General features: G+C 29.4%; 1 protein-coding gene across 1 annotated transcript; it reads left to right on the top strand.

The window, feature by feature from the left end:
- Positions 1–9,579: 9,579 nt before the first annotated feature.
- On the top strand, positions 9,580–14,499 carry LOC106785933. Its single transcript, XM_014746784.1, has 3 exons — positions 9,580–9,872; positions 12,034–12,094; positions 14,032–14,499. The coding sequence occupies exons 1-3, from the start codon at positions 9,863–9,865 to the stop codon at positions 14,369–14,371; spliced, it is 411 nt and encodes a 136-aa protein (XP_014602270.1). The 5' UTR covers positions 9,580–9,862; the 3' UTR covers positions 14,372–14,499.
- The last annotated feature ends 2,296 nt before the right edge of the window (positions 14,500–16,795 follow it).

The raw sequence follows: 16,795 nt of genomic DNA, 5'->3' as shown, positions 1-16,795 counted from the left end.
GCTAATTTCTAGTATTATTTATTATATGAATATATTAAATAAAAAAATAAAAAAAGATGATATGTGATGCGTCGTGGCAGCTTAGTTTTTCGTATAGATTTTGATCGAAAGATTATAACAACGACAAAAGATATATATATATATATATATTTTTATTAGAAATAATTAGAAATATATTTAGAGACATACGGCAATGATTAAGCATCTCTTATTCGTATACATGTTATATTGAATTATAATTAGAATTGTGTGTTAAAAGCATACGATGCAACGAAACGCTACACCATAAATGTATGAGTAAAAAAATTGTTAATATCTAAAAACAATCGTCAATAAACATAGATTAAAATTCTTACCCGATTTTTTATAACAAAATTTACATAACCGATCGACGATAGATTTATATTACTCCAAATATTTCATACTTATATTGCCAGATAACGTTTATGTTATTTATAACTGTATCAATAAATCTTATTATAAATCAAATTAAACACATCTTTTTTTTCTTCTACTCCTTTTTCTTTATCATTCAAAGATCTGATATTCGTAATTATGAATATGAAAAAAACAAAAAATAATTAAAAAAAATATTTAATAAATAATAGGTCACACAAAGTAAATTATTTGTTTTATCGTGCGCATTCTCTCTTTTATCTTCAAACAACTTATTCTAGGAAATATCAGCGTAAAAAAATTAATTAAAAATTTTATTTCCACAGATTGTATATAAAACAAATTATTTTCTTTTCTTTTTTTTTTCAACAAACTGTTATAACCTTGTTTATTAAAACATTGTGTTCTATAAGAAATTCAAATGATTCGTCGATAAGATTTTTTAATAAAATCGTTAGTTACAAAATGAAAGAGAGATAGATCGGCTTAAAATAATTAATTTCTTTGAGAAAAATAAAAAAGAAAATAGAAAAAAGAAACCATCCGATTACAAAGAGCTTTCTTGTTGTTTTACCCTTCGACCTTGATATAGACCAACCAGTTACGTAATCTTCCTCGACTCTAGCCCGTCGGCTTGGTTCGAATCGATAAAGGAAACTTTGGTACGATGACGCTTCTAACGTTGACGCTATGGTACTCCAACCCGTTACAAACCATTAGATTTGCGTCATTGAAAAATAAAATTTAGAACACGGATGGCGAATAATATTATAACATCATTTATTACATAGATTTGAATTATACGGTAAGAAAATTCGTGCCGTTCCTCGCTAATATTTTTATCGATTAAAAGGGTATTTACTTTCTTGGTTGTTTAATATGATATTAGCGAAAACTATATAATACAATACATAAATTAAGTACAATCGTCTTTCCCTTTTTAATTAATGAAGATAAATGATAGAGAAACCTAAAAACGATATAAACATTATTGGTTACCTGATATCATAAAATATAATATATATATATAAATATATTTTTAATTAATATCAGGTAACCCAAAAAATTTCGTGCCGTTTTAATCAATAACGTTAAATGATAGAGAAACCTAGAAACGGCACGAACTATCTTGGTTACCTAATAATCTACACCACGTATACCTTCACTTTTTTCGCATTTCCTTTATTCATTTTGTTACTTACAGATTTATTTAAATTACCTAAAGTAAACATAATAATAATTGTTTATCAATTTTCATTATATTTCGAAAGGAATTACTTTGTTCGTATCTGAGACATAGCCAACTGCACACAGTGAGAAACACTGTATAGCGAGTAGCCAATAATAGGGTTGAAGATTTATGTATAATCTATGCAGACAAACTGAAAGTGCATTGTAAACAAAAAGATAAATAAGAATGATGTGATTAACGTCAGATAGAAGATATCTCGAAAACTAAATATATCTTACATTAGGAATATTCCTATCTTAGAAAGTCTAAGGTCTCTCCCTCCTTCTACCAATTGGTATAGTAACATTGAAAGACATCAAATTTCCTTCTTTCAAAAGCTCATTGGTATCTCGAGAGCAAACTAATACCAAGAGATCCCCCTTTTGAATATTTACATATATATGTACATCCAATAGATACCAATATACATAGGACACCGTAAATGTACATATATGTATACCTACAGTTTAATATATAATATAAAACGCGTAACGGTAGCATAACTCGAAAAAGATGTGAGGGTCGAAATCAGGAAACGAATAATGATTCAGAAACAGTGCCGATGAAGATCGCAAAAGGCCGCACCACCATCGATGTGGGCATTATAATTTTCGGAAGTGAGTGCCAAGATTAGAGAGCATTGACGTCATTCTCGCGACAATAAAAAGAGAGATCCGTCCATAAGCTCGTTGCTACGCATCGCTGACAATGAATCGTATAGATAACGGCCTGTGGACGTAAGCCCAATGTAGAAACGCAAATGAGAGCATATCTATATATATGTATATACATATAAAGAGAAAGAGAGAGAGAGAGAGAGAGAGGTCTATATATCTATGTACTTTAATGGGTATATAAATATACATAAAGAAAGTTTTCAAACTATAGTTGTAACTACAATCTACCATAAGAAATTTAAACCAATTTCATTTCATTTATTTTCGAGTCTAAAATAATGAATACGCTTTGTTATTAGAAGAAAAAAAACAAAAAGAGAAACGATTTCGGCCGATCATGAACAAAAAATCGGCAGAACATTCGCAATCGTTTAAGCTTTTTCTATTCATTTGAATTCACCTATTTTTTTTTTTATATTCCCCATATCATTGAAATATCGTAGACATGGATTTTTACTACAAAAGAAAGTTTGCGAAAGTTGCCGGGCCAACGGGCTTTGTTTCGTAGCTAACAGGGAATAGTAGTATACTGTAGTAGTAAGTAGTAGTAGTAGTAGTAGTATCGGTCGGGAGTTGACGTCAGTCCGAGGGCTGCGCTGGCGCCAGGCCGTTTTCCTATGACGTCATTCGGGGGTGTATTTCTGGGGGGGTGGGAAAAAAGAAAGGGGAGACAGAGATAGAGAGACACGTTGTGGGTTCAAAGTGGCAAAGGTTCAATGGCGTAGCTAAACCTATAAATTTTTAACTAATCTTCACGAATTTTCTTTATTTTTGCTTTTTTCTATTTTTCTTTTTTCTAATGATTTCGATTTATCACAATTAAGATTTTTTTTTTTTTTTTTAGAAAGAATTATGACCTTTTCTTTGGAGATTAGAATTTTATTAATCTTATCGCACAATAAAAATTGTTAAACGAGAGAGAGAAGTATTTGCAATATTTAAAAAAATTTTTGAATTTTATATGAAAAATTAATTATTTTGTTTTTAAGGATAAAATTTGATGAGAAAAAAAATATTTTTACACCAGTGGTTCTAGCCGTGAAACGCGTGCCACCTTCGACCCTCTAAACGTCCACCATTTTGGTGCCAAGTTGGCGTTAGGCTCCTCATCCTCGAAGTGTAATCTCACTTTGCGAGACATATTCATCTTAAGATGATCGGAGAGAACACAATAGATGATGTTATATTTGATCCATCATACTTAACGATAAAACCGAAAATATATTCGATGAGTGTAAATTTACAATACTATAATTGCCAACCAATAAATTAAATGACAAAAAAATGATATATTCTGCGAAGAAAGACAAAACATTTTTATAACGTTCTCCGTGCTAATACTCTTTGTGTGATCGCTAAAAATGACATGGTTGCATACTCTTTTTATTTTGACTGCCAATGGACGACGCTTTTAGCGACTATTAGGACCGAAGCTGAAAGCCTAAAGCTTTTAAAGATACTCGTATGAGAACTAAGAAAACGCGTTAACGTAAGAGAAAAAAGGACACAGATTTTTTATCGAACTATACGAGGAATAGAAATTTTCTTTACGTATATGGATAATTAAAACAAAGATATACCGAGTGTAACATCTAATTTTTTTATCATCTCAAATATTTTTGTTAATTTATACTCCATGAATTATAATGATTTTTTGAAAACACTAGATAAAAATTAAAACCAATCACGAAATTCTTCAAATTCCTAAATTAATTCTATAACAATTAGAAAGAATAAATTCAATTTGCCATGTGAACGCAAGTTAACCCCTGAGTCATTGTGTACGAAACGAATTTGGCATCCAGCAAATTTGTTTATTGCAAAGGAATAAGAATGCATCGGTTGATTCGATTGGTTGGTGGTAATGGTGGAGATTAAAGATACGATCGATATGCATTGACATAATTTGGAACATCGGTAGGGAGTTCGACAAGAGTTGGGAGGCAAGTTAAGAGGGAAAAGAGGAAAGAGAGGATAAGAAGAGAAGAATGAAGAGTTGGTGAAGGAGGATGAAGAGGGGTGTGGAAGGACTCTCGATCGGCGTCGATCGCAATTTGAAAGTACGACGTCACGTAGAAACGTGCTATTTATTTATGTATGTCCACGTGTGCAATCGGGTATGCGAGGGCGTCACGTGATTATTTCGACTATTTATAGATTAGTGATGCGGTCAAGTAGCTCACGAATCACTGAAATTCCAGTTGATCTCCTTCTAAAGCAGCTTTTCCTTCTCCTATCCCTGGAATATCCAAGTATTATCTTGAAAACAGGGTAAAGGAATGACAGCAGCAGGCCCTGTTCGTCTTTTCGAATGACTTTGGTTGCTTGATGGCCAACCAATAGGAAAGAAAATGTCGAGATCGTTTTTCAATACTTTATCCATACTTCACAATCATTCTTTCTAATCTTTGCATCATTTTTTATGAATGAAATATGACTGATAATGATAGTTTTTGATATGGGTATGATTTTTATGTGTTTGTTATTTTTTGTTTGGTATTGATAAAGTATAGTTGATTCATTAATTATTTATATATGCTAATATTCATTTTATAATTATAGATTTAAGTATAAAAATAGATAATTACGTGTGTAATGACAAATTTCTAATAATACCGAAAACCTATGAATTTGTTGAGGCAACAAAAAATTAACTATTATATAGAATATTAAATAATAAAAATTGATGTGATCAAAATTTAGATATTTAATAAAATGAAAATAAATCGAGAAATATGAAGAATCTTGTTTTTTTCATTTTCTCCAATTTTTATCTTCGTTCTGTCCCTGTCTTTCTTTATTTCTTTCTTTCGCATACATAATTTTTCTACGTAAACTAACAAAAAGGTACGAATAGTATTGCTAAAAAATTATGAAACATATGTTATCTTTGGAAACGAAAGGAGTACGTACATTGGTCTGTCTTGAAGTCTTTCGGGCTGTATATGAATCAGGGAAAAGAAAGAAAAGAACTCGGAGAGGAAAAGACGTGGGTGGAATAGAAAGAGAAAGAGAAAGAGAGTGGAGCAGCAGGGTATATGCAATCGATAATATCCACGGACAAAAATACTCTTCGGCAGCTTATAGACTTTCAGGGTTCACAGGCGCACTCTCTGCCATCGCATTGAAAATGTCCCTAGAAATTTATTTTTTAAAATTTAATTTTACTATTTTACCATATAAATGTACATATTTGATAATTATGATAGTAAACTGAATGAAAACATTCAACAAATTTAATTTCACGTTTGATGAATTTTATTTTATAAGAATCTCTGATAAAAAAAAAATGAATGATAAAAGGAATTTTTCTTTTTAATTGAATTTGTTGACTTATACTTAAAAATAATATCTTTTTTTTTCTTTGTAATTTTTATCTTTATTATAATTGATCAGAGAGTTTCGTACGTCAAAATCACTAAGAACTTTCTATTTTTATCTAATCGATCTCAATTTTTAGATACTTGGAAATATAGAATGGTGGGGAAAGCCATAAATTTCTAGCTGACTTTATGAAACAATTACTCATTCTCAAAGAACTTTTTAGGTTTCTAATTAAGCGTGTAGTTTAACAAGCTTGTAATTTTTTTCCTCTTCAAATTAACTTGAAATGTCTAGGAAAAGATGAATAAATTGATCTTAAATTGAAAGTATACAATTTTTAGAATGATAAAAAATTTGGTGCTATTTTCTATATATTTCGAAAAATGACCTTGATGAATGAATCACTTCTTTAACCTCGATATCGAATATCCAATGTGTGTTCGTTGCTCCGCTAGAAAAACTTCTCAAGCAGCTCAAGGTTGCTGGATATCTTCGTCACGAGAGAAGGCAATGGAAAATTCGTATTCCATTTGTTATTAGACACTAACACTTCATCTTGGTTTTTCAAGATCTAATGCTTACAACGTTCCAATATTTTTCTAAAAGATATATATTATGAAAAAAGACAGAGGCACTCGCGTTCCTAGAGTTTAACAACGAACATAAAACTACTCGTTCGAGATAGATAAGCCTGACTTTAATTATTCTTCGCTTGGAAACGAAAATATTTACGATCGTTTTATTATCTTACGACTTAAAATCGATCGAAAATAGATTAAAGCGTTTTACTCGATTTATATTTCGCATTCATCGTATATCCGGTTATTCGTTGGTAAAAAAAAGTCTATACTTCTGAAGATAATAATACAATTATCGATTTATTTATTAATTATTGTATTATTATTTATATATATTTAATATGATACAACCTGTTAATATTGTTCATGACGCATATATACGTTATTTTTGAAAGATCATTTTTTGGTAATGTGATAAATATATGTATCATGCTGAAAAAAAATGCAATTCTGATGCAATTCTGGCTCATATATACAACATAAACACGGTTAGCAGGTTAATTTATATTATTCATTTATATTATAATATTATTTATATTTATTTGATGTTTAATTTATATTTTAATATACTAGGGTAAATAATATAAATTAATTCATATATCAAATATATCTGAATTATATATAGATTTTAGTATAATTATGATTACCTGTACTACGTAACTAATTCTAAACTAATTTGTCTATGATCTGGTCCATCTTAGGCAGCTTTTATTTCGCAAGTATCTTGAGTCTGTCCGTTAAAGCAGGTCAAGCGCATCGTTTTATACTATCGAGTTCCGAAACTTCGAACTAGCCTCGTGCTTATTAACTATTGTATATGAAGGTATTGTTTGAAGTAGGTATTGTGTCATCGGTTAAAATAAATCGAGAAAAAAGGAAAATTAGTTTTCTTTAAAACACAGCACAAAATTTACCATAAGTTTTCTTATAAGGGCACGACAATCATGTGGAACCTTTGATTTTTTCAAACTTTGCACACTTGTAGTTGTTCATGAAGAATATGTATTGCACCCTTTAAAAATTGATTGTGACGACATTTGCGATAAAACGGGGGTAGAAATTTTGCAAAAATTCTTGTATTCTTTATGCCCGACCCATCATCAGTCAGGCAATGTGCAAAATAAAAATTAAGCACATCATGTTTCTATGCTTATAAAGCTTCGAAATTTGGAAAATAATATTCCTATCACCACGGCTGTCGACTTCAAACTAACGTCAAAGACACATATATAACAATGCATGTAAATAACGTATTTAAAATTAAAGATTGGCAGTTTTTTTGCATACATATATTGTTGAAGGCATTCAAAAAGCGTTATTGTCTTATTATAAATAAAACCTAAATAAACATCGTGTTATCGTTCGAATTATCGTGTTATACCGAGTGGTGATCGAAAGTAACCTGTCGAGTTGGTGCATCAAATCAAGTGGTGACCGAGAGTAACCTCTCGAGTGTGAAGGGTTAATACGGTTATAACGAATCTAATTCGTGACCGGTCTAAAAGACAAAAAAGAAATTAGATTTGAAAAGTTGTCACGAAGTCACGTTTCGCATTAATCATCGATCTCTCTCATGTAAAAGATATCTACTTTTACTTCTCCTTTTTTTTTCTTTCTTTCTTTCTTAGAACACGATTTAATAGATGTATTATTTACATTTAACGAGATGTGATTATAATCAAGGCAAAATAAAAAATAAAAACCGATAAGATACGAGAACGATATCATCTTTGACGCACGTTCTTATCTTGTATCGGATAATGAAAGAACAAGACGATTTCATCTTCCTTTTAGACACGTATGAATAAGTGTGTGTGAGAGAGAGAGAGAGAGAGAGAGAGAGAGAGAGAGAGAGAAACGTGCTTCCTATTCGACAAGTATCATCGCTATGACGCACAAGATTTAATCTAACAGATTCTCTCTTATTCTCTCCCTCTCTCTCTCTCTTTTTCGTTCTTGCATAGATGTTTGGAGATATTCCGATAAATCGATAAATTCATCGAGCTTGATCGATCTTACGAAAGATTCCTTAAGCATAATACGATTTATGTCTTTTCAGTTTTGATTTCTTATATTGATAGCTTCTTTCAATTAAATATTTACTTTACCTACGTATGAGCATGAATATATATTATACAAAACAAGCCATAAATTCCTAGATGATTTTTACAATCAATTACATACTCTTCCACGTGATTTTTAAGAGAGCTTCATTTCTTTTTATTAGATTGTAAAAAGGTTTATTTTACAAGAGCGTATTCGTGAGTGTGCGAACTGTGCGTTGGGCATTGAGGGCTTTGTGAAACGTAAACATTTTAAAAAGAAAAATATTTATTAATTTTTGCTGTTTAATTATTATATAAATTAGTATTTATGTGTATATAGATATGTATTTTTCATATTCGATTGAATAAATTATTTAACGAGATATTCTCCCACTCTCCCGCCGATTTAAAATTTCCATAAAAGAGAATTTGTTGAAAAAGAGAGAGAGAGAGAGAGAGGGAGAGGGAGAGGGAGAAAGAGAAATAGATTAAAAAGAAAACATCTCTCTTCGTGCAGAGTCATGGTAAACTCCATGAAATACCACGACAAAATTAGCAGGCAACCGAAATAATTTAGCGGCCGACTTCTGAAAGCGCGTGACCCTGAATTTCTATCGTTCATTTATCCGACCACGCTTTTTGCGATCTTTAAATGTAATTAAATGACTTTTAATTACAGTATACGCATATCGATTAACAAATCGATCGATTGAATAATAATAAAATTTTCAAAAAAATAAAGAAAAAAACTATATAACAACTGTTACAAACTTTTTGTTAGAACAAAACAAAAATTACTTTAACAATAAGTAATTATTATCACAACGTAAAATATAAATAATAATAATAATAATAATAATAATAATAATAATAATAATCTAACATCTCTGTGTTAGTACAATTAAATACTATAATTACACTTTCAATACACTCTAGTTAGTATAATAACGCATAAGTAATTGAATTAATTAATTGTAATCATAATTATGCAATCAAAGTAATAATTAATTTTCCGAGATAGGAGTATATATATATATAAATACACAGAAATTTTTACAAATTTATAAATATCTAATAACATGACTTTAATGTTCCATGAAATTGTAACAAAAATTAATACAATTATGATTTTTTTAGTTGCTCTATTTTGAAAAGGGTGAAAGGGCAAAAGAGGGGAAATTTCCACGGTCCCTGACGTGCGCCACTTTTCTCTCACTCTCCCTCTCTCTCTCTCTCTTTCTCTATCTATCCATCTATCTATCTATTCCGTCCTGTCCTTCTCCTGTTCTCCTCCACCCCCTCACTTTACCACCCCCTCTGGTTCGGGTCACGTCGCGTGCGCAGCGCCAGAGTTCGACGATCAGTCGGCGCGAGACGCTCCAAGCGCTAAGATCGCATTTTGCGATCGAGATCGCGATCTCGATTTTTCATTCTTTTTACTTTATTTCGTGAGAGTTCACCGGCTTTTCATAGGATTTTTGTGTCTAACGTAGTATTACACGATCATCGAATAAAAAGAATAATAAACAGAAAAACGGACATATAAAAAGATACGAGGAAACAAAGCTACGTTAAATCACGGCTGATAAATTTAAGTTTAAAACTCGTGAAATGGTGATAGGTGAGTCCAATTTATTTTCATTTTATTGTTTTTTATTTTCTTTTTTTTTTTTTATCTAACTCGAATTCAAAATATAAAGGAAAAAAATTACGAAATATTGTCATTCTCTTTTTAGTAAAAAAAACAAAAAAAAAACAAAAATAATTAGTCATTTAAATGTTCGATCGATTTGTTTGTATATTTTTTATAAATTAATCCACTTATTGATTTCGTCAAATTTCTCTTTGTAATTATTTATTATTTTATTTTATTTTCTTTTTTGTTAAATTTAAATTATAAAATAATTATAAAATGATAAGAAAATAAATAAAAATATTGTTTAACGTAATGGGGCAAATTGATTGAAATCGTAGTGACGATAGAAATGAAAAATGATCTTTAACTAATGTAAGACGATCAATTGCCAATGTCGATAAGAACAATACGATGAATGTGTGTATATGTATGGATCCTAAAGACTATACGAGGCCAAGGTTCCGATCGAATCTCTTCTCTCTCTCTCTCTCTCTCTCTGTCACTCTCTCTCTCTCTCTCTCTCTCTCTCTTACTCTCTCTCTCTTTCGGAACTGCAACTATGAGATACTATTTTTAAAAGACTCTACATCTATCACTGTAATGATCAATCTTAAAGCGAACAACCAGCAATTAGCAATGACTTATCAATTGATTTATCTCGATCAAAGTCACTCGAAATTTAAATCAAAGAACGTTAGAGACATGTGATACATATGTTTCATCTTGTTTTATTGAAACTTTGCAAGTTTTACTAATAAAGTATAAATATTTAAATATATATTTGTGTGTCTGTGTCTATATGTGTGTAATAATAAATATTCAATATCAAAAGTTCTGCCAAGCCGTAAATAATGAAAATAATCCCTAACATACGTCTCTTTGATCACACTCACATATTTCCATAGTACGTGTATTTATATATAAGTACATTACGTTCTTTGTTCGTTCAGGTTTAATCGTATTAAAACGAAACATTCTCGTATCTTTTCCTTCCCATCTATTTAAAATGTCTACAATTTATACAAAATTAATGAGCGACTTTAAACAAATTTTTTCTTACGATTTCAACAGAATTAAATTTGTTTATTTTAAACATTTTTATCCTTTTTCTATCCTTCAGTTAAGTATGTTCTTAATTAATATAAAATAAATAAACAAATACAAATAATGTAATTTTATCATTTAAATAGAAATATATTTGTTTGCGTGCCAATTTTCATAAATGAATTTTAAATTTATATAGATTATATATTTAAGCATTATATGTTCCTATTCATTCATTCATTTTTGTTATATAATTTGGGTACGTACGTGATACAAATTCATTTATGTATATATAAGTGATTAAGAAGAAGAGTAAATCATAGTTAACAGATGAATGATACCATTCATTGATCAAGAATCGAAATTTAGAGAAAGGGAGAATCGTTTTGACATGCGCCATTTATACGCAGATAAATGTACATGTATATATATATATATGTATGTATATCTGTATAATATATGTAGGATAGTCTGACATACGTATGGTGTGATCACGTCAGAGTTATCTTAAATTAATGAGCGCGTACTTGGCTTGGGGGAAAGAGAACAATATTCCTTTAATCGTACCTACTCAATTTCCTACCTACTTTCCATTTAACGAGAAACATATTTATTTATATTTATATACAATACGATTTTATTGATTTAAATATGTTATTAGAAAAAGGAAAATTTATATTCTTATTTAATATTTAATATTTATCACCTTAAAGTTGAATATGTCTTTTTACTTAAATTGTACAGTTTCAAGTTTCCTGGAAAGATTTCATTTGCAATTTCTTAGAAAAATAAATATAATTATTATGATTAATTTTTGTGATCGTGTCATGAATTGGAAATAATTTATATTTAAATAAAAATAGCCCCGTTGCGAAACCCTTGAATACAGAGGGTTAAGTATTATTTACTATTATATACTATTTATATATAAATATATNTATGTTATTAGAAAACAAAATAATTTTTTTTTATATTTTTATATTTAATATTTAAGTATTATAATAAAATCAATTAATATAAATATATCTCGTGTTTTAAATGAAGAAATGTCCAAAATTTAAGATCAAATCTAACTCTTTTTTATTTTTATTTTTGTTTTTAGGATCTCTGCCTAACATATCACTGACCATGCCGTCAGGAAGGAAAATCCCACGAGTCTGCAGGTAAGAAAAACTTTTCTTTCAATATTTTATTCGATTATATAAGAGATCTAATATATGTGTATACATACATACATATATAAAAGATAACGAATCAAAACTTTCCCTCCATCATCTCGATCGTAAAACGAATTTAGCGTGCATACTTGGCCATCAATGACGTAACCGACACTGACGCAAATGACAATTGTTGTACGTCGTTCCTCCAAACGATCGATCCTATCCAAGAGACCATACATCTATACACACAACACACACATACACAAAAGAAAATTTATTTCACAAACGAATTTTCTTTAATTTTCTATTTAAAAATTAATTAAATTAAAGTCCCAAGCTAATTTTATAAATAAGTTACTCTTTCTCAAAATGTTTTTAGAATCATTTTTATTTCAATTGTAAAACTGCAAAAACCTAGCTTGTTAACTGGAGACCTAAAAAAAAAAGCCTCGAAAAAAGGGTTATTGATTTTTAAAATTATCTAGGAACTTCCCGCCCACTTAGGGATTTTCTAGCCACTCTATATTAAAGGAACGTATTTTTGTATTAAAAGATGAACTAAAAGAAACTGTAATTTTAAAAATTAATTACACTTATTTCTCTAATATTTAAACTAATTTTTTCTTTTAATTGTGAAACTATAAGCTTAATTATAGATCTAAAAAATCTTTAAAGCTAGTAATTGTTTATTAGAATGATCTAAGAACATTTGGCGTATTTTATATTTTTTATTTTCTTAACTTGCTTTTATACACGACCCTCGAACGTCGTCGCGACTTCTTCGTTAAAATTCTATTACGATCGATAAACCGTTAGAGACATCGAGAGAAATTAGATGAAGACTTTTCTCATCGATTTCATAATATCCTATATTTCATCTTTAACAAGAATATTTCAGTAAAAAGACGTGAACTAATCGAATTTAAGTAAGCTCAGCTAAATCCGTTTATTGTATAAACCCAATTCAATCCTAAACCATTCCTTCTATCTATTTATCTATTTATCTATCTGTCTATCTATCTACCAATGAAATTTCCCCAAGTTTATTATTATGTAATTTGAAATAAGATGGATTTATATTACGAACAACAAATTTAAAAAATAAAGGAAAATTTCTATGACATCAAATGGATATTTTGTGCGATTCATATCAAAATAAATGGTACAATTAGATAAGAAGGGATAACTTATGATTGAATAAGTAGAAGTTTATCGTTCAACAATTTTTACGAATATGGGTGCAGAAATTTATCTCAATAAATATGCATAGATACATATTTACATAGATGTATCAAATATACATATGTAAATTTATAGATATATCGAACGTGATGTTTTTCATTCTATCCCTTTGCAAACTCCACCTCAATATCGTCTCGACCCTCTATAACTCAATCTTTTTCTCGTGTTCAAAATAAAACTGATTGGGACACAAGTTACTTTTTTTTTTACGTAAAAAGTGTTACTAATATAAAACATGTGGGTTTCTATCTAAAAAAAAAAAAATATTGACTTTGAAACTTTCCATATATATAATCAAAAATAATAAATCTCATAATATTTTCCTCTTAAAATCAAATCTTATCTGAACAATTTTTCTCAAATACGCTTTTTTTTTTAGTTCATTTTACTATATTAGGTATAACTTACCATTATACTTGAAAACAAAAAATGAATAATTTACAATTAGTACATATATATATGCCTATGAAGTAATAAAAATAATTTGAAAATAATAAAACAATTGTTAATCTGCAAACATACATGCATATACTTAAGTTTTTGACTTTAAAACAACATGACATCATAGAGGGTTAATTTTATCCAACTATAAATACTTGGCCAACGTTTTTATAGAAAATAAAATTAAAAAAAAAAAGAAACACGCACTCATATCAAATACAACAAATCATTCTAATTTCTTATTTATATATTTTCAGCTTGACGGTTTACGACGTAGATTCTCGAGTATCGCAAATAGAAGAAAGTCCTGACCTGATCGATGGTACGTCTTCGAATGAAAACAGTAGTACCGAAAATTCGTCTACAGGACATTCGCCATTGGATAGTCCCAGTGGTATTAGAGAAAGAATTAAACGAATGCAAGTAGAAGCTGAAATACGACGGGATGAATTTGCTAGGTTGCTCGACGAACATGCTCAAGTTGTAAGAAAATTAAAAATGATGGAAGCGGAAGAACAACTTTCTTCGTCGACGCACGTAGATGGTACCGGAACTGGGACTGGAACTGGGACCGTCGTTGCAAGTACGCAGGCGTGATTTCGCGCAATTCTGCACGATTCCGCCCGACTCAGCGCGATTCCACCAGATTCCGCGCGTCGAACTAAAAAATCTCTTTTTATACTCACAATTATTATTAGATATATATATATATATATATATATATATAATGCATATATATATATATATCTAGAAGATGTATATGTGAATAATTCGCATTTTATTTTGAATGTTTCTTTTCTTTTTATTTTATGTATTATGTTTTTTTTTTTTAATTTTCTTTTGCGTATCTCTTTCTTTGAAATAAATATTATTTTTCATTTTACGGCGCACATAAAAAATAAATAATAATTAGTCGATACTTGTGCGAAAGTCGAATCAATGACGAGACGACTTCTATCCACCGTTTCCATCTCGTTATCGCCGATCGTAGAGAAAACGTATGTGTATAATCTTCGAACCACGAAGTTGTGCTAGTAAAAATATCCACGATGTGTTAATCATTATATACGCGTATTCTCTCCGATCTTTTATTTTATTTTTCACATTAATTAAAATAACTTTGATAGTGTAAATTCGCATCGTAATAAAAAAAGATAAAAAGGATTCTATCCAGTGAGAAAAAAGAAGTACGAAAACAATTGTCGTTTTTACGACAGTCCTTAGAAAAGAAAAAAATATATAAATTAGCGTAATAATTGTGACAATAATGAGCGATTACTTACGATGCGTAGTATAGAAAGAAAACAAAATAAATTTAAAAAAAAGTAATAAAAATATACATACATATATATATATATATATATATACATATATTCACAGAGAGAGTGAGAATGAGTGAGAGAGAGAGAGAGAGAGAGAGAGAAAGTAGTTAGAATTTTTGAAGAGAAACTCCAATCCGTTAAAACGCGTAGTCTAACAAAGTGGAAACGGTTGGCCTAAGCGTAGTACAAATTTTTAAATTAGAAGAAAATCTTATAAAAAAACAGAGGCTGATATAACAAAAAAAAATGAATGAGTAAATATTTCTTCTATCACTCGAGAATTAAAAAAATAAAAAACATTTAAGCGATTAGAAGTGGAAAAAATTGATAGAAGAAGAAAAGGATAAAAAAAGATGTGTGCATCCGTGTATGTAGAATTTAAAAATGCGCAATACAACACTGCATATCTATCTATGCATCTGCGGTATTTAGTAACGTAGAAAATTCAGTGTTCCAAAGTGTAAATTAGTTTTCTATATTGATATCTAATATATACATACGTAATATTATTAAGGCTGTTTACCACCACCTAAATATGAAGACATTTGTGACTTCAACGCCAAGTGCGGAAAAAAATGACCGCATATTAAGGGGAATTTTATTCCTTCTCTCAATTCATGAGTACACGTCATTGGGGCACGTAATTTGAAAAACTGAACTGACAATGAAACATCGGACAATGTATGATGGTCGTTCATTTTTACAGAACAACTGGTACGAAGTCAATACATATTTCGTAAGGGAAATAAAACATACGATTTGTAGATAGACGTTGACGCTCTTATCATATTCAATTAAAGTTACTTGCATTATTTTTTTTGTATATGTTTAGAAAAATTCATTACAAAGGAGTTCCCTTTTTCTATGCGTTTTTAAGAATTTACACCATAAATTCTCATGGTCGCAATTTCCATCCGATTGTGATGATCAAAGGCTCATTCGAAAGATACAAGTGTTTTACTCCAGCTGATTTTTTTATATTTTCAAAATAGGATTTACTACAATAGATTTATTTGGGCAAAAATTATTCTTCGAAGTTACATATTTTTTAAGCATGTTTCTTATATATAAAAAAAAAAAGAACATTATTTCCAAAATATTAAATAATCAGCTTAGATAGAAAGTCTTGATTTTCGAATGAGTCTTTAATCATTAAAATTGCAAACAGAAGAAATTATGGTGTAAACCCTTGCAAACACATAGAAAGAGAACGACCCTTACTTAATGAACTATAGGCCTATCGCTATGATTAGCTAATAGATATGTATATGCAGTACTCTTGTACATATATATATATATTTCTTTGTACAACATATTTTGTACAGGATGAGGCATTTAAATTTGAAAAATCTAAACATCACTAAACATTATAATTATTATAATTATTTGAGATTTTATGGAAAAAATTCTTACAACAATATTACATTATTTAAAGAGGTATATGTAATACCAAAATAATTTTTTGTAATGTCCCACTCTATATGTGTGTGTGCATATATAATATAAATAATGTAAAATAATATTTTTGCGCGTAAAACGAAAGAATAATTGAAAAGTGATAAATATAAATATATAGGATGTCTTATAACTGATGATACAAGCCTGTACTATTTCACCTGTGGACATATATATTTCTGGACATCCTGTATATATTTCGCTTGCCTAATAATAAAATACAAAATAAAAAGTTGTCATTTAT

The sequence above is a fragment of the Polistes canadensis genome, unplaced genomic scaffold (assembly GCF_001313835.1).
Source record: "Polistes canadensis isolate GaletaPanama2010 unplaced genomic scaffold, ASM131383v1 scaffold_59, whole genome shotgun sequence".
NCBI lineage: Eukaryota > Metazoa > Arthropoda > Insecta > Hymenoptera > Vespidae > Polistes > Polistes canadensis.
Note: the sequence above shows the minus strand (reverse complement) of the source record. Positions and strands in the feature narration are given on the sequence as shown.

Excerpts from the sequence above, each read along its gene's own strand:
- LOC106785933 (XM_014746784.1), top strand. Across the intron at positions 12,095-14,031 it reads AAAATCCCACGAGTCTGCAG|CTTGACGGTTTACGACGTAG; the intron begins GTAAGAAAAACT and ends ATATATTTTCAG.